This window comes from Drosophila serrata, unplaced genomic scaffold (assembly GCF_035046125.1).
Source record: "Drosophila serrata isolate PLE 108 unplaced genomic scaffold, ASM3504612v1 contig_112, whole genome shotgun sequence".
NCBI classification, from domain to species: domain Eukaryota; kingdom Metazoa; phylum Arthropoda; class Insecta; order Diptera; family Drosophilidae; genus Drosophila; species Drosophila serrata.
The window spans coordinates 489412-508978 of record NW_028257010.1 but is presented as its reverse complement, the minus strand read 5'-3'; the positions used below and the strand labels follow the sequence as shown (position 1 = coordinate 508978).

Genomic DNA, 19567 nt, shown 5'->3' with positions numbered 1-19567 from the left:
ATATAATTTTAAATAAATTCACGACTAATTTGTTCGTTAGCGGCGGCCTAGCGCTTAGGCTGAAATATCTAATATCCGTACCTATTTTTGGCAAAAAAAATGCAAACAATACACAGACAGCACAGAACAAATATTATTGTAGCAAATATAATTCACCATTAAATTGTCAAATAAATTATGGGTTAATTAATCTTTATTTATAATAAAGTTAACACAAATATATTAAGGTGGAGCTGCAGAAGTTATTCTGGCAGCGATTTATTTCATTAGGTTTCAAGCTACTCTAATGCAGAAATGAAAGTATAAAGTAAGAGGTGCTCACTTACATGTTTCCCCAATTTGTAATTGTGGGTACTTCTAAATGTTGGGCGCCAATTAATATAATGTTGGGCGGTAATGATTCGTCGTCGACAATTTCAATTCCGCCGCGGATTGTTCCTGGAGATGTAAGGTCGGGGCGAGAGGCCCTTTGATGTCTTCTAGCCGGCTGGCCGTAGAATATTTAGTTAGGATGATTATGTTGGAGGGATGACTGTCCCTCTTTATCTGCTGGCCTAGGGACTCAGTCAGATTTGTAATAATAAATTCTTTACGACGGATCGTCGGAGTTACAGTAAGAGAGCGATGGCTCTTTATTTCATAAGTGTCAAAACAGAACTGAACTTAAAGCTAACATAAAAAGGGACTCATAGCGGCCACTCCAATGGGTAGTGCTTGCCGGCTATGCACGGGCTTCCGGCCAGACGCTGTGTCAGCAATTTGGCCGGAGCGAGCTTTCGGACGAACGGTCATTGCCGTCGCCCGGTTAACTTAGTTAACTTATATATATAGTGACATATTCACAAATTCTGTTATGTTCCAAGAAATATGAATCTGCAGCGTAGGCGATCCCACGCTGAACCAATGTAAACAATCCACATTCGGAGCAGGCAATGCTGCTTCTCAATAACATAAATAATTCGTCAATCAATATCCCAAGCGGGCGATCTCGCTCCCCAACTTATGTAAACAAAGGGCAGTAGAAGTAAGATTTTTATCACAATAATTTAGTCTTAAGCTGAGATCATTTGAATAAAGACGTGAAGCGAAATATTCGTTTTATTAATTCAACTTGGCGTTTTCCTTAGTCAACTGACGGGACATTAGTTCGACTCAAAAGAAAGAAACACTTCACTGGCGCAGCCGGTAGGATAAAAAAAGTATCCGAAAAAAGAACCTCGAGTGAAAAATAAATTAAATTTTATAATTCAGTTCTCGAACAATATTTACGCAAAACATTTTAAAACTCTTCAAGTTGGATTATAATTCCAATTCGGTTGTCCAACAAAAATTGGAAGAGCAAAACAAAACAAAAACACAATAAGTCCAACGGCACCTAAAAGTTAATAACAACAAATAAATTTTAAGAAAATTAATTTAAACAAACACTTCAACTTTAAAAAGTGAAATCAAAAATAAAACTAAAATAAATTTTTATTTTACTATAACAACAAATTTACTACAACAATGGCACAACCAGTTATCGCCGCACCCCAAATCGTTGCACTAAGCGACAACAACCTTGCAGAAGCTCGTCGGAAGCTAAAAGACATCATACCATTTAAAGGTGATCCAAAAACTCTCTACACTTTCGTCAGCAGAGTGGACAATGTAATTTTACTCTACCAAACTAATGATGTGCGACAACAGAGGATTCTTCTTGGAGCCATCGAAAGAAACTTGGACGGACAAGTAACACGATCATTGGGCCTTCCGAACATTGAAGATTGGCCTACCCTTAGATCGAGACTAGTTGCAGAATTTAAACCCCAAAAACCGAACTAAAAACTACTGGAGAACTTCAGGGAGACACCTTACAAGGGAAATCTGAGAGCATTCTGCGAAGAAGCAGAAAGACGACGTCAAGTACTAATTTCGAAATTGCATCTAGAAGGTAACCAGCCAGATTTTCTTATTTATATTCACCCGATTAAAGATTCCATTAAAATATTGATCAGAAAATTACCAATACAATTATTTACTATTTTGGCTCATCATGACATTGAAGACTCAAGATCATTAATCACTATCGCACAAAATGAAATGAATATATGAAGAACATGTTAATTTTGAATTAAATAAAATTCCAGAAAATCGTAATAAAAACTCAAACCCTAATCAGAATTCTAAACTACACAAATTCAATACAAATACACAAACCCAACATCGACCAAGTTACCCACAATATTCTCAACCATTTCAACCTAATTTTAATCAATACACGCAATCATTTAGACCCACCTATACACAACAGATACCTTACAACCAAACTATGTATGTATGTGGCCAAATCATTTCGGACCCAACCAATACATGAACACACAACCATTTACTCACAAAAATCCTTTTCCACAATATTCAAATAAAATTCAAAATCCTCAAACAGCACATTTTAAAGGAAATACATATGTACCCTCAACAACAACAACCCTCTACATCTAAAAATACTAACTTCCCGGTTACCAAACGACTAAGACCATTGGACAGTGAACAAACCAAAATGTCTATTGACGAATTAATATTTCAAGACGCACACGAACACGAATACGAAGAAATACAACCTAATTATTATGAACAACAGTATTATGACCACAATCAATACCATATGTTGATTAATGAACAACAACAGCAACAACAGGTCCAATACACCCAAAATAAAGATGAACAAAATCTAAATAGCTCGGAACCAAACGAAAATTTTCCGTTAACAGCCCCGGACAACACCAATACATAGAAATAGCATACAAAGGTTGCACATACAATTGCCTTATAGACACAGGATCCACAATAAATATGATCAATAAAAATATATTTTGTCTTCCTATTCAAAATACTATATGCGAAGTTTTGACATCAAATGGCCCTATTACATTGAACAATTTAATTATGTTACCCAGCAATAGTATTTTTAAAACAACTGAACCATTTTATGTACACAATTTTTCTAATAATTATGATATACTAATTGGCAGAAAATTGTTGAAAAATGCACAATCAATTATAAATTACAAAAATAGCACAGTTACCTTTTTTGATAAAACATATAAATTAATAACTTCAAAATCAGAAAAGGATCAACATTTTTATATCCAAAAGCCAATAGAACCAATTAAAAAATCACATCAAGAATCAATAAAAAAAATTGATTTTGGATTGTTTCGATTAGGTCACCTGAATCAGGAGGAAACTTCAAGGTTGAAAGGTTTATTAAATAAATTCAAAAATCTTCAATATGAAGAAGGAGACAATCTAACATTTACAAATACCATTAAACACGTACTAAATACAACACATAACTCCCCAATTTATTCAAAACAGCACCCACTTGCTCAAGCGCACGAAATTGAAGTCGATAATTAAGTACAGGAAATGCCTAATGAGGGATTAGGGAAAGTAATTCACCATACAATAGTCCTACCTGGGTAGTACCCAAAAAACCTGATGTTTTTTGAAAAATTAAGTATAGAGTAGTAATTGATTATAGAAAGCTAAATGAAATAACTATTCCCGACAGATATCCAATACCAAACATGGACGAAATCATTGGTAAACAGGTAAATGCCAATATTTTTCAACTATCGATTTGGCAAAGAGATTTCATCAAATAGTAATAGAATCAGAATCAATACCTAAAACTGCATTTTCCACCAAAAGCGGTCATTACGAATACCTTCGAATGCCATTTGGCCTTAGAAATGCACCTGCTACTTTTCAAAGGTGCATGAATAATATCCTTCGACCGTTGCTCAATAAACACTGTTTAGTGAATTTAGATGACATCATAATTTTTTCCACATCCCTTACCGAACATTTAAATTCATTACAGCTAGTTTTTTCCAAACTTGCAGAAGCCAATTAAAAGTTGCAGTTAGACAAATGTGGATTCTTAAAAAAGGAAGCTAGTTTTCTTGTTCACATCGTAACCCCCAATGGTATAAAACGAAACCCCCTTAAAGTTAAAGCCATAGTTTCATATCCAATTCCAACAAAAGTAAAAGAAATCAGAGCTTTCCTTGGATTAACCGGTTATTATCGTAAATTTATCCCAAACTACGCAGACATAGCAAAACCAATGACCAAATGTATAAAAGGAGCAAAAATAGATACACAAAATCTCGACTACATAGAAGCATTCAAAAAACTTAAAACTTTAATAATTAGAGAACCAATTCTCCAATTACCCTTTTTCGAAAAGAATTCACTTTAACCACAGATGCCAGTAATCTAGCCCATGGAGCCAGACTTGCTCAAAATGGTCATCCTACATCCTTTATTAGCAGAACACTTAATGAACATGAATTAAATTACAGTGTAATCGAAAAGGAATTACTTGCCATTGTTTGGGCCACTAAGACTTTTCGACATTATTTACTAGGACGACATTTTCTCATTGCTAGTGACCATCAACCTCTTAGATAGCTGCATACTTTAAAAGAACCAAATGCCAAGATACAAAGATGAAAAGCCAAGTTAAACGATTTAAAATCGACTATATTAAAGGGAATGAAAATTCAGTTGCCGATGCATTATCAAGAATTAAAATTGAAGAAAATCACCATAGTGAAGTTACTCAACATAGTGCAGAAGAAGATAATAGTAACCTAATTCATTTAAAAGAAAAACCAATAAACTATTTCAAAAAACAAATAATTTTCATTAAATCCGATAACAATAAAGTAGAGCATTCAACAATATTCGGTAACTCCATTACAACAATTCAATATAATGTAATGACACTCGACAAAGCCAAACAAATTTTACTTGATCATTTTATTCATAGAAACATTACCATTCATATTGAAAGCGATGTAGATTTTGAATTCATTCAAAGAGCACACAGAGAAATTATTAATACCACTTACACTAAATAATTCGCAGCCTCCACTTATTAAAGAATGTTTGTTCATACGCCGAATTCAAAGAAATTATACTTCAATCACATGAAAAACTTTTACATCCAGGTATACAGAAAATGACTAAATTATTCAAAGAAAATCACTGTTTTCCAAATAGCCAACTATTAATTCAGAATATAATAAATGAATGCAACATATGCAATTTGGCTAAAACAGAACACAGAAATACCAAAATGCCTCTTAAAATCACACCCAACCCTGAACATTGTCGAGACAAATTTGTGGTAGATATTTATTCATCTGAGGGAAAACATTACATTAGTTGCATTGACATTTATTCAAAATTCGCTACACTTGAACATATTAAATCAAAGGATTGGATAGAATGCAGGAACGCACTAATGCGCATTTTTAATCAGTTAGGTAAATCCAAATTACTAAAGGCAGACAGAGACGGAGCTTTCACCAGCTTGACTCTAAAGCGATGGCTTGAAGCAGAAGGAATTGAATTACAACTTAACACGGCAAAAACCGGTGTAGCAGACGTCGAAAGACTACATAAGACAATAAATGAAAAAATTCGAATAATCAACTCATCCGATGATGAAGAAGTAAAATTAAGCAAGATATAGACAATTCTTTACACATAAAATCATAAAATAGAACATGATACCACTGGACAAACACCTGATCAAATATTCTTATACGCTGGACATCCAATATTAAACACTCAAAATATTAAAGAAAGGAAAATAGATAAAATAAATGAAGATCGACAGGAATTTAACATTGACACTAGATACAGAAAAGGTCCACTTCAAAAGGGAAAATTAGAAAATCCATTTAAAGCAAATAAAAATATAGAAAAAATAGACGAAGACCATCACAAAATTACCAATCGAAATAGGGAAACCCAATACTACAAAACACAATTTAAGAAACAAAAGAAAACTAATGCCGTTAAACTTCCACAGGAACCTTCTGTACGATGATGTTACTTATTTCACATATCCCTATTAACCACAAAACCATTAACACCATTAAAATAATTCCTTATCCCGACCATAATGGATACCAGTTAGACTATTCAGATCAACAATCATATTTTGAAGATAAGAATAAAATTTATAATCAAGACAATAAAGAAGTTAATAATGAATGCATTAAAAATATAATTAATCGTAAAAACCAATTTGTAATTATTTAAGCGAAAATTCGTTAAGTCCAGAATTTGATTTAACAGCATTGTATTCACCGATTAATGTAACTAAGATAAAGATAGTAGAACATAATGACGTTTTAAAACTAATTTCAGAAAATAATACCACACTTTACGTATTTATAATATTAGTAGTTATCGTTCTTATTATTTTTGTTGTCCTATCAAAATTGTATACACAAAATCCACTTACCTTTTTATATACAAAATTTAGAAAACAAGCAAAAAATAATCAAGAACCACAACAAGAAATACAGGGTGAGGCACGAAAACTTGCTGATTTGTTTTTGGCGCCAAGCGGCGGGGAGTGGTCGGGTAATGGTGGGGAGTGTCTCATGTTTTAGGGGACTTCCTGAAGTTTTGTCTACTCCACAGTCAGTCGACATCATGCATTGGACAAAAGATCAGCGCGCATTTGCCTGAAAGGCTTACTTTTCCAACGGTCGTTCCGTAATTGCCACTCAACTCAACATTCATCCTGCAGGTCGCGTTCCTGACCGGCAGTCGATTGTTTCGTGGGTGAAAACATTCAGGGAGAGCGGGAATGTGACAAAATCCCATCCAGCTCATCGGAGTATAACATTCGGCAAGCAATCGCAAAGATACCCGTCGATATGCTTGAGAGAGTTCAGCTGAGCTTCGAAAATCGGGTATCTCAGTGCATTGATGTCCGATGTAATCTTCAAAACTGTGTAAAGAAAACTTCAGCATGTGTGTTACAAGAATAAAAAAAAATTTGGAATGGTATGTCAACTACTTTTTATTTATAACCTTCTAAAATCAGCAAGTTTTCTTGCCGCACCCTGTAGAACCGGCACAAAACCAGTTGCCTGCATTGTACCCTGAAATGCCAGCCCAAACATAGGCAACCCTTTTAAGGGGAGGGAAGTGACATATTCACAAATTCTGTTATGTTCCAAGAAATATGAATCTGCAGCGTAGGCGATCCCACGCTGAACCAATGTAAACAACCCACATCCGGAGCAAGCAATGCTCCTTCTCAATAACATAAATAATTCTTCAATCAATATCCCAAACGAGCGATCTCGCTCCCCAACTTTGGTAAACAAAGGGCAGTAGAAGTAAGATTTTTGTCACAATAATTTAGTCTTAAGCTGAGATCATTTGAATAAAGACGTGAAGCGGAATATTCGTTTTATTAATTCAACTTAGAGTTGTCCTTAGTCAACTGACGAGACTTTAATTCGACTCACAAAACAGAATCACTTCACTATATGTATAAATAGCTATAAAATGTTTGTATAAATGTTTGAGCGTATATATTTAAGGGCATACGTAAATATTCGGAAGAGAGTATTCCTACATATGTACATATGTATGTATGTAGTTAGTTTATAACTTTCAAATGAGTACATGTGAATAACGATTTTAAATGCAACGGCAGTGGAGTTTCAATGATTTCGCAGCACTTTTTAGGTCTCCAAACAGAACCGGTTGAGATAACACATTTATGTATTTTGATACCTATGTATGTATTTTTGTACATTCATTGTGAAATCTTTAGTAGTCTGGTTATCGTTCAGCTTTTTATAGCTTCTTATAAAAATATCAAAGGTTAACTAGTTGATTACAAAACTTAAAATAATTAGACCTGAGGGAAAGCCGTTTTATATTTCGCTATATTCGAAAAAAGCGACGGCGATATGAGGTTCCCTAACAATGGAAAAGCTTTATTACATCTGGCAAGTGGAACAAGTGCTCCTTTAACCCTCAGAACCAATAACACCCTTACCATTTCAATTGGTTTACAGACAAAAACTTCGCTACTTCAGCAAACGAAGAATGCATTTGACAAACAACTGCTTCCAGCTAGTTACACCAGCACTAAGGAAACTTCGTCGGATTCGAAGCAGTCAAATCTTTTGTCTTACCATGTATTGCCGCTTAAAGAAACCCTAAATCGATTTATGAGCACTGTTGAACCTTTCCTGACACCCACAGAACTGAGGGAGCAAATTAAAATCACTGAAGAGTTCCTAAACGGGGAGGGCAGTAATCTCCAAAAACTCTTAGAGGATGTTGGAAGCAAAGAAAAAAACTGGTTAGCAGACCGGTGGCTGAAAGCTGCATATTTGCAATATCGATATCCAGTTACCGTCTTTGTCAGTCCTGGCATGACCTTTCCCCGACAAGACTTTAAGGATACAAATGCTTTTATTGTCTACACGTCTAAAGTTATTTTTGGCTTGGGCGAGTTCAATGACATGGTAAAAGCCCACAAGATTCCAATTGTCAAAATGGGCAACAATGAGTTGGACAATAGCCAGTTTGGCAAAGTATTCGGTACATGTCGAATACCACGGCGGGGTACAGATGAGATTGTATATAATCCATGCTCCGATTATGTAGTCGTTATATATAAGAATCATGTAAGTACATTCTACGAAATATATTAGTAATACATATTAATTGTCTATATTTAACAAATAGGGATAGCAAAAAAAAAAACGGCTAAGCTTAGATCGTTGAAATTTGAATACCTCTGTAGTTTGCTATCGGATCTGTACAACCAATACCTTGCAGATTGCAACTCTATCAATAATTAGTACAATATAAATTATATATATTTGTGTTAAAAAACAATGAAAACTTTCATAACAGTCACCTAAACTTCTTATATTTAAAGTTTTATAGTTACAGTTTTACATTCATAGTTTGACGTTTTCCTCTACATTTAACGATAGTTTCTATGGCAGTTATATGATATAGTTCTTCGAAAATTCTATAATAATTAGATGAAAATATTTTTAGAACTGAAGGACTATTATTTTTAGCTGTATTCATTTCATAATCGTTCTCATGGGAGTGATATGATATAGTAGTCCGATTTTCATAAAATTTAATAATTGAATAATGAAAATGAACTGGAAAAGTTATATTTTTTTCTAAAAATTTTGAGCTCGTTCGTATGGCAGTCGTATGATATAATCGTTCGATTCGGCCCGTTCTGACTTATACAAAAGGCTAACTTCAAAGTTTTATTTAGATAGATAGCTTCAAAACTGAGAGACTTGTTTGTGTAGAATCGGACAGACTTACATAGATCGACTCGGCTGTTGATGCTGATCAATAAAATATATACTATATATGATCGAAGATGATGTCTTCACTGCGATTCAAACTTCTGACCGAAAGTATAATACCCTGTAAGTGTACAGTAAAAATCACAAGTTCTGCTTGCAAGTATTAAATTTACAAGATTGATTGTAAAGTCTTTTGCTATTTGTTTGTCCGGCTCTGCGCAACTTTATTAAATTATAATAAAAATTTGTGGGACTTGTATTAGACTGTCTAACATAAATGCCCGATGGACAACAGCACAGTAGTTACGCTACAGATTCGGACAATTAAAGTTGGCTCGTGTTTTTTATTGTTAGAAATATAAAATGCCTTTTACGCAACCCTAAAAATAAGGTAAACATTTTAATTCTGTTTAAATGTGATATATTATGAATTTTCTACGCCTTAATCAGAATATTCCCAGAGCTTAATTAATTAAAATTTTAATTTTGCAATTTTATAAAATGTTTATGTAAGTTTTATGATAATAAACCTTTTACTTTTTTGTTATATACATGGACGTTGATACACTAAGGTCAGTACACTTAAGTGGCCCGTATGGCACCGGGCACGTGCCTGTGTAGGTTAGGTGTTAGTAGGAGTGATGGAATATATAGGACAGAATATGAGGACTAGCGACGTTCTGCCAAGTTGTTTGCTTGCATGTTTACTAAGTATGTTAGTATTAAAGTGTTTAATTGGGGAAGACTGTCTACGTTGGAGATTAGTGTGTACAAATCATTATATTTTGCACATAAAACTCTAAAGGGTTCATGCAGTTCAAATGAGGTTCGACAGTGCGCAACTGTAAAGGTATTATAGGATCTAATACTTATATATGGTACGTGGAAATTGAGCTGACTCAACAGGTCAGCTCTTTCCACATCACCATGGATAATGTTATAAATTAAGATTATTCCTAGCAACGTTCCACGATTGGCTAAGGCTGGTAAGTTAATTAGGAGGAGACTTTAAGAGTAAAAAGGTAATCTTTGGTTTACGTCTCAATTTAAACCGTGAAGAGAGAAAAATAAAAAGTTATTTGAACCGACTCGATGCGTTTTCTATGGACACCGTATTGAGCGCTCCAAACGTAAGATCCATACTCCAAGATAGGACGAACTAATGAAATCTATAGGGATTAAGTAACATAGGGTCATTGAATTTTTTCGACCACCGTTTAATAAATCCAAGCACACCTCTGGCGCTATTCACCATAGACGAAATATGACCCATAAAGTCAAGTTTAGAGTTCAAACGGAAGCCCAAATCGTCAACAGAATTAATTCTTTCCAAAAAACAGCAGTTCAGCGTGTAAGTTGCAAGCTTGGGAACGACAAAAGAGAATGTAATTAGCTGGCATTTAGAGCCGTTTAAGTTTAATAAGTTTATGAAGCACCATGTTTGAAAATTATTAAGATCTGTCATCAGCGTAAATAGGCACTCTGGAGTTAGTCTATACTTTGGGTAGGTCATTTAGAAATAATGCAAACTATAGGCTACCCAAATGGCTACCTTGCGGGACGCCAGAAGTAACCCTTAGGACATTAGATAAGTTATTCTTAAAGAAGACCTTTTGACTCCTACCATTCAGATAACTTGAGATTCAATTAAGAAGATCAACTGGAAACCCCCTAAAAACGAGTTTCCTAACGAGGAGAGAATGGCTAACAAATGAGTCAAATGATTTACTGAAATCATTATAAATTAAATCTGTCTGAAAATTATTATGAAAACCCTTAATAATATAGGAAGAGAGCTCCAAGGGATTAGTTGTTCTTGATCTTCGCTTAATAAATCCATGTTGACATGGAGAAACACCTGATTTGCAACGGTGCTGTAAATGGGGAGTTATTATATTTTCGAAATGGTCGACAACTTAGAGATACTCATTTAATAGCGTAAGGCTATTAAATTAAGTATCCAGCGCCAAGAAAATTTTATGAGCTTTACGAAAACTCGATAAAATGTCCTTAACGCCGCCCTTGGTTGACCGCATGAAAGACACGATCAGCAGTAGCGTAAGCCGGTGTTCTTACCCCTTCTGTACCCCTGTAGAAGCCTTTTTGCAGGTTTTGGCGAAACAGACAATATTAGCGGACATTAAGATTTACCACTGTACTTGTACTTGAAGAAAAAAAAGAGTTCTATAGAAAAGAAGTGCAGCGGCACAGCGCGATCGGGAGAGCGTGAAAGTTAAGATAAGATAATAAGTACAGCGGCACAACGAGAGCGAGAGAGCGTGGGGGATAGAAAACTAATACGTTTAGCTGTCGCAACTGCTCAAACGAAAACAAAACGAAGGCACAAAAAGAAATGCAACATATGCAAAAGCTAACACTTGCGCTCAACTTAATAGGGAAATAAAACCAATTAACAAAACTATAATTTAAATTCGGCGTAAGTTAATAGTATCAAATAATGACAACTGTGCTGAAGTACTCAGAAATGTTAAGTAAAATCGAATCATAAACATGCGAGTTATTACAAAACAAATTCTTTTAATCCCATCTTCAAAGTTGTATGTCCCTCTAACAGTATATGGGGTTTAACTGGTCCATGTGGGGGGGCTATCCAAAATTCAACTTGTGAATATATTTATTTAATCTAGAACATTGTTTTAAGTACATTAGACTAATTCACTCTTAAGGTGTCAGTAAATAACGTATTTGTTATACCCTTGCGAGATATAATGTTAGTCGGTCCTATAAATTATACATATATGCATGTTCTTAACAGCTAGTGCGATCTAGTTATGTCCGTCTATTTGTTTCTACGAAAAGCGATCCCTTAGTTTTCAAGCCATTTTAATAAAACTGCAGATAGTCTTCTACATCATCTCCCTAGTATTTAAGTCTGAACTGGTCCAACCGATATAGGCATCATGGTTTAATTAAAAGGAGTCGTACAATATAGCATCAAAAAAATTAATACTTAGTTGTTTTTCAACATATTTTCATATTCTTTGAAAAGTATCACATTTTTAATCATTTAAATATTTTGGTTTATATTTTATGAAAATAGCATATTTATATCATATTGACTAAAACTGGTAATATAAAACTGCAACTGTAAAACTTTAAATATGTATAGGTTAATGTTAAACCCGAATTTATAAATATTTAATAAAATCCTGTTAGTATTTATTTTCATTTGATCAAATTGGATAATTGGATCTTAATGACCTCATTGTAAACTGTAGCTTTATATAAACATCATTTTAGTTCGCAATGCTGTAATGGTAACATATGCGACCCTATAAAGTAATGTATATTTATTCTAGATCAGAACCACGTCCGAGTCGTATGTCCGTTTATACGTCTCTCTGTTTTAACGCTAGGTAGTACAATTTCCTAAAGGACGAAGTTTGATATCACCCCCATTTCTTATTTTTGTCATAGAAAGTATCCCAAAATTTGGAGTCTTGTTGAAACGAATATTTAACTACGGAATTTTCCTACAAATCTTTCAAGAAACCGGAATATGGGAGGAAGCGATAAATTGTCAAAAATTTTAATTTGTCCAATACATTTAATTTAAAAACAATACTAGATCATTTATGTACGCATATATTTCTGAAATAGTTTTATTTAAACATCTCATGGGTTTTGCAAAAAAAGTACTGTCGACAATAACAAATTTCGATTTGGTGACCTGAGGTGGTCATTAACATATGGTACATATTAAATGAAAAGATTAGTATTAATATTGTAAAATGGAGGTTTCCAAAAATAAATATATTTAATAAATTAAACCAACAATAAAATATATAGACAGATATATATATATATGTATACATATTATTTTTTTTTGTTAAGCAGCATAAAAATAAGATTGTCAAATATTTAAAATATAACGATATATATGTTCATTACAGTTCTATAAAATGAAAATATACGACGAAAAGGGAAAACTGATATCTGCTTCCTGTCTGGAGCTTCAATTGGAAAATATAATGAAAACTGAGACAACAGTTGGTGTTGCCTATGGAATTTTAACTACAGACTCAAGGGACAACTGGGCCGATGCCTATGAAAACTTGTCCGATATACCAGTCAATAGAGATGCTCTGGAAACGATTCAAGGTGCCTTATTTACCGTGTCACTCGACCAATGTACCAGTTTAATGAAAGGTGAAGAGGACGATGAGCTTATATCTTCACTGATTCATGGAAGTGGTAGCCATATCAACAGCGGCAACCGGTGGATGGACAAGACAATTCAATTGGTTGTTAACCCAAATGGTAATGTTGGATTCACTTATGAACATTCTCCTGCAGAGGGCCAGCCAATCGCAATGATGATGGATTATGTCATGAAAAAGTTGTATGTAATTATCATAAGCTTGGCCTTGTAAGTAAAGCTACATTATACATTTTTTGTCTTAGGGAGGAGGATCGTAATTTTGGAGATTGTGGTTCCAAAGACGTCATTCCTACCGATAAAATACAATTTTGTAAACCAAATGATCGCATTGGACAGTGCCTGAATATTGCGCAACAAAATCTTGATGAGCTGGCAAAATCGCTTCAGATAAAAGTTCTCAAGTTCGATAAATTTGGAAAAGAGTTTATAAAAAAACAGCGCCTGGGTCCAGATAGTTTTATACAGATAGCGTTGCAGCTTGCTTTCTTTAAGTAAGTTGATTAATTAGCTATATTTAATTTAATGTCTGTTTCATGTTGTATTTTTGTTTATTTGCAGAATGCACTCCGAGCCGGCTGCGCAATATGAGTCGGCACACTTGCGTATATTTGAAGGAGGTCGGACTGAAACAATACGGTCTTGTTCAAATGAATCAGTGTCCTTCTGTCGGGCCATGCAAAATAATTCGAAAGCCTCGAAAGAGGAACGCGTTGATAAACTCCGTAAGGCAGTAATGAGTCATCAGATGTACGCAAAGTTAGCGCTGCAAGGCAAAGGCGTCGACCGACACCTGCTCGGACTAAAGGTCATGGCTATGGAAAATAATCTGCCTATCCCAGAGTTCTATTCATCACCGGGCTTTGTCAAATCGAGTCATTTTCGCATGTCAACTTCACAGGTCGCTACAAAATATAATGCATTCATGGGATATGGACCAGCTGTAGACGATGGATATGCGTGCTGCTACAATCCTCGCGATAATGACATAATTTTAGCTATATCGGCTTGGCGTCACTGTAATGTGACCGATCTTTTGATTTTTATACAAACTCTTGAACAGTCTTTTCTTGAAATGAAAGATATTTTAGATAACTCGACACAGAGTCCTCCTAACTTGATAAGTAAATTGTAACGCCTGCAAAAACTAAAAATTATATGTACATGGCAGAGGTTTTTAAGTTAAAGAATTTTTTATATTAATTGCGATACGTATTGTAAATTAGTACAAACGAAACGTAATTAACCTGGGGTTTCCAGAATATGCGATGAGAAGTAGGCCGGAGTGACCTGCGGCGCCATTTTAAGAATGATTTTAAATTCTTAACAAACTGTAGGGGACAATCTTGTAGCTTTCGGAAAAATTAAGTCAAACTTAGTTTTTATTTTGTGAGAGGTTTTAAGATTACAATGTTTAATTCTTGAATAGCATTTGGAAAATGGCGATTTTTGAACGGAAAGCGTCACCGAGTCGCGATACTGGCGCCTCTAGTAGTGGACTGATAAAAAACCTTGGCTTTATTTAAATGGGTTACATTTTTACTGGCTTCAACTCGATTGGTAAGGATTACGGCAAAGTTGTGTATAATAATAAACATTTTTATTATGAACTTTTTAATACCACAAATAAATTACTTTTGACGAGCAACCTTTATATGAACAAAAATCGGATCGATAGATCAGGCGTGAGCTTTTGTGGGAATATTAAAAGGATTAAAGGATGTTTGGAAAATCACTAATAACCAATAGACGTTAGAGAACTAAGAGCGGTATGTTGCAGCTCTTTCAAAGCAGTCGAAGATTTTTCTGCAAAGGACATTTATTTTAGTGTTACCAGCTTTAGTTTATTCTTGTAACGCTTAGCATTTCTCGGCCGAAAATTTTTATTGGTAAGATGGGAATTTGAAAAAACTACATCACATTTAGATAAATAAACTTACATGCGCGTGAGTTTTGGATATCGTAGGCTGCCCTGAAAAGGTCCCTAAACGTCGAACACATATGATAACCGTCTGTCGCGGAACGGATAAGCTAACCCGCTAGAATATCGATAGTCAGTCAAGTTTGAATTACGCGCCACTAAGGCGAACTTTCGTTAAGTATGTACTCGGTATTTGAACTATGTTTGTAACTGGCCACACTGTTTATGGCCGAAAAGCTATGTTTAGTTCGGCGCCACGGTTATTCCGATCGGCGATCCCAGCAGAGAAGGGAGGAGATACTGCGGTATGTAAAACGGAATAGGTTGAGGTTAAATTCTAAGTTTGTACTTCCTCAACAGAATAAAACACTCATAAGCTCATTACCACACTTCAAGTTCGAGTGTTGGATACGTTACAAGATCTGGTATTTCTTGTTTCGGTGGAGCACAGGTGTTAGATGACAACTCCCGGGATTTGGATCAGAGTCATTTCTTTTATTCGCATTCTTTGAGTTCGCATCTTAATTCGCTTTAGAGCTCTAACGGCATTTGGAAAACACGTACGGAGTTAAACGCGTGATATGCCGACGACACATTGGCCCAGACGGAGCCCCAGACTTAATCAATCTGAGGTTACCGCAGCTACGACCACATCTGCAGCATCCGGCACACCGGCCGGCTTGGCGTATGCAGACGGTGGCCCACAGCGGCCACGGACTCCAGAGGAAGGAATCGGGGTAAAACGCACCACTGGACCTGCCCAAGCGGAAGCGCTGGGACAGGATGTGGACCCCACGACTTCACAGATTGCGAAGCTTATGGCAAGGATCGCAAATCTATAGAAGGAGCTCCAACAGGCAAGGGCAAATGAAGGACTTGCGGCGCCCGCCAGGAATCCCGTTAGGAACGGGTCGAGTGGCGTCGGAGTGAGCGGTGCGGCGAATACATCGCTAGGAGAGGCGCCATGTTTGAGCGCAACGGTAAGGCAGCTCTTGAGTCTTATGATGAACAGTTGCTGGCACAATTGAGTGCAAATCTGCCGCCACAATTGAGTGGAAGTTTGCCGCCATATTTGAGTGGTAATGCGGCAATAGGCCAACGAGTCACACGGACACACTGTACAACTGTAAGCTACTCGCTACACGTTGCGTGACGGCCACGGTGCAGCCAGAACGAGGTTATGTTCACGCACCACGGGAGCCACAACGCAGATTCGCTGTACCCACGACATCACCCGGATCCTATGGAACAGCAGGTGTGGCCAATGAATGGACGCCACGCAGATTGCCTGATCTTCCAGAGTTCGAAGGTCAGCCAGAGGAATGGTCAATATTCCAGTGCGCGTTCTTGGAGACGACGGCGGCGTATCAGTGTACAGTATTGGAAGATAACCAAAGGCTAGTGAAGGCATTGAAGGGTGAAGCGAGGACGGCAGTCAAGTCACTGCTTATTCATCCTAACAACGTACAGGCCGTAATGGAACAGCTTCGCTTTCGCTATAGGCGTCCGGAGCAATTGATCCGGAGCCAACTGGAGAGCGTGCGGGAGCTACACCCAATTCAGGAGCACAACATAGGCAGGATTGTATCGTTCGCCACGAGGGTGAGCAACCTTGCAGCGTTTCTGCAGTCAACCGACAGCGGCGACCAGCATATAGGAAATCCCACTCTGATGGAGGAGCTGATCGCCAAATTGCCCCTAAGTAAGAGGTTGGACTGAGCCTAAGTGAATGGCTAAACGAGCTCGCTAAGCTGGTATGCACCATTACGGACGTGAGCAGTAAAACCCCAAAGCGAAGGGTGTTACATGCAAACACGAATCTGGAGCTTCCGATGCATGGTGAGCATCAGGAAGACATGGAACAGAAGGGGTATAATGACCACCCCAGAGGTTGCCTCATGTGTGAAGGGCAACACGCCATCAAGGATTGCAAGGAATTCAACAACGCCCCTGTCAGGCCGCGATTGGAGTTCGCCAAGAAGCGGCGGATCTGTTTCGCGTGCCTTGAAACCGGGCACATGGTACGGTTCTGCAAGAGGAGCCGTAAGTGCAACGTCTACGGATGCTAGAGGAAGCATCACTACTTGCTGCATGACGAAGCCGATATCCCCAGACAGTCACAGGGAGCTACGAGCAACCACAGACGGGAGCCACAAGAGGTCATCAGCCAACATAAGCGGATGCCGCAGTCTGCGGATCCAACAGTGAGTAACATTTCCATGGCCTAAGCAACAAGCCTGAGAAGCGCTGGGCGCATGGAAAATGAGAATCAAAGCGGCCAGGAGACGCCGCATCGAAACCTTAGTTGCGTCGATTCGGATGGAGGCCATCTGCTATTCTGAGTTCTGCCCGTGACGCTGTACGGGGAGAAGCAACAGGTGGACAGGTACGCACTGCTCGACGAGGGATCGTCTGTGACGCTCATAGACGACGAGCTCGTCCGAAGCCTACACCTAAAGGGCGAGAGTCGACAACTGAACGTGCAGTGGTTTGGCGGTAAGTCCGCCAGAGAGCCTACGAGGAGGGTTAGCCTGCAGATCAGTGGAGCGGGCAAACCGAAGCGGCACGGTTTAAGGAACGTGTACGCAGTAAGCAACCTGAGTCTTCCGATGCAGAGTTTACGTCGGGAAGATGTCAAGACGGCAAGGGCGAGCGCACGCCTACCACTGAAGCCGTACAACAATGCAGCGCCAAGGATCCTTATTGGACTGGATCACGCGCACCTAGGAATTCCCCTGCAAAGCAGAAGCTTCGGCGCAGGAGGACCATACGCAGCAGCTACCAAATTAGGATGGGTAGTATATGGACCAGTGAGACGTCAAGCGAGTCCACTGACGGAGAGATCGTGCCTACGAGCCGTTACCCAGGATGACGCTCTGGAGAAGATGGTCAGCGATTATTTTGAAATAGACAACTTCGGAGTGAAGCCAGCGCCACCGGTCGCAGCCAGCGACGATGAACGGGCTCTGGGCATCTTGGAGAGGACGACTAAACGGATAGGTCAACGATACCAGACTGGGCTGCTATGGAAGGATGACGAGACGAGACTGCCAGACAGTTACAACATGGCACTACGGCGACTCGTCAACATCGAACGGAAAATGAAGCGCGATGCGAACTTCGCGCAGGCCTACAATGCGATCATGGATGACTACGTCAAGAAGGGATACGCACGACGACTAGAGCAGCAGGAGGTCACTTATGGTAGTCGTGACAAGTTGTGGTACCTGCCGCACTTCGGGGTCGAAAACCCAAACAAGCCTGGGAAGATCCGTCTAGTTTTCGATGCAGCAGCCAAAGTGAACGGCGTATCCCTGAATTCAGCACTACTGAAAGGCCCCCAAAACTACAAGTCACTCCCGGCTGTCCTCTTCCACTTTAGGGAAGGAGCCATGGGAGTCTGCGCGGACATCAAGGAGATGTTCCACCAGGTATTGATGCAGCCACAAGATAGATGCGCCCGGAGATTCTTGTGGAGGCACGGAGATGACCGCAAAGACCCGGAGATCTACGAGATGACAGTGATGACGTTTGGAGCAGCTTGTTCGCCATGCTCAGCGCAGCACGTGAAGACTGTAAATGCTTTAAGGCACGTGCACACTGATCCCCGGGCGGTCTATTAATGAGTACCACTACGTGGACTATTACGTAGATAGCTTCGCAGACGAGGATGAAGCTATAGCCGTCTCAAAACGAGTAAGAGAGATACACGCAAGTGCCGGTTTCGATTTGTGTCGGTTTTCTTCCAGCTCGGCGAGATTGGTCAGAGCCTTAAGTCCGTTAGGCACCAACGAGAACGTCGAGTGGACCGAATCCGAGCAGAAGGTATTGGGCATGTATTGGCACCCGGCTACAGATGACTTCAGATTCAGCGTCAAGTACCATCGGGTTCCCAGCAGCGTGATGACGGGGGAACGTGTCCCTACTAAGAGGGAGTTCCTCAGCTTGGTGATGTCCACGTTTGATCCGATTGGGTTCTTGAGCTGCTACATGGTAACCGCCAAGCTACTTATGCGAGAGATTTGGCGAAAAGGAGTCACATGGGATGAGCCATTGCTAGACGAGCTAGCTGGCGGCAGGAGATGAGCTATGTGAAGGAGTTCCGATGTCCACGCTACTATTTTGGTACTGGACAAGTACGAGCACTCCAGCTGCACGTCTTCGTGGACTCCAGCCAGTCGGCGTTTGCTGCGACGGCGTATTGGCGGACCACCTACGCAAACGACGACGTGCGGGTGAATTTCGTATGTGCCAAAACGAAATATGCTCCGATGAGGACAATGTCAGTCCCGAGATTGGAACTACAGG

At 38.5% G+C, this 19567-nt stretch overlaps 1 protein-coding gene, 1 long non-coding RNA gene and 1 pseudogene across 2 annotated transcripts in view; 2 read left to right on the top strand and 1 right to left on the bottom strand.

The window, feature by feature from the left end:
* LOC110182825 (uncharacterized) overlaps positions 1-4904 on the bottom strand; it is a 51915-nt gene extending 47011 nt beyond the window's left edge. Inside the window, exon 1 of the long non-coding RNA XR_015273565.1 lies at positions 4829-4904. This is a non-coding gene — a long non-coding RNA (uncharacterized LOC110182825). The remainder of the gene's footprint in view (positions 1-4828) is intronic.
* A 2316-nt stretch (positions 4905-7220) lies between these two features.
* LOC110182824 (carnitine O-acetyltransferase-like) lies at positions 7221-14525 on the top strand. Its single transcript, XM_020950960.2, has 5 exons — positions 7221-7817; positions 7887-8504; positions 13073-13521; positions 13584-13832; positions 13900-14525. The coding sequence occupies exons 1-5, from the start codon at positions 7779-7781 to the stop codon at positions 14471-14473; spliced, it is 1929 nt and encodes a 642-aa protein (XP_020806619.1). The 5' UTR covers positions 7221-7778; the 3' UTR covers positions 14474-14525.
* A 2752-nt stretch (positions 14526-17277) lies between these two features.
* Positions 17278-19345, top strand: LOC147644725 (uncharacterized; annotated as a pseudogene).
* The last annotated feature ends 222 nt before the right edge of the window (positions 19346-19567 follow it).

Excerpts from the sequence above, each read along its gene's own strand:
- LOC110182824 (XM_020950960.2), top strand. The coding sequence starts at position 7,779 with ATGAGGTTCCCTAACAATGGAAAAGCTTTATTACATCTG. Across the intron at positions 8,505-13,072 it reads TCGTTATATATAAGAATCAT|TTCTATAAAATGAAAATATA; the intron begins GTAAGTACATTC and ends TGTTCATTACAG. Across the intron at positions 13,833-13,899 it reads TTGCAGCTTGCTTTCTTTAA|AATGCACTCCGAGCCGGCTG; the intron begins GTAAGTTGATTA and ends GTTTATTTGCAG.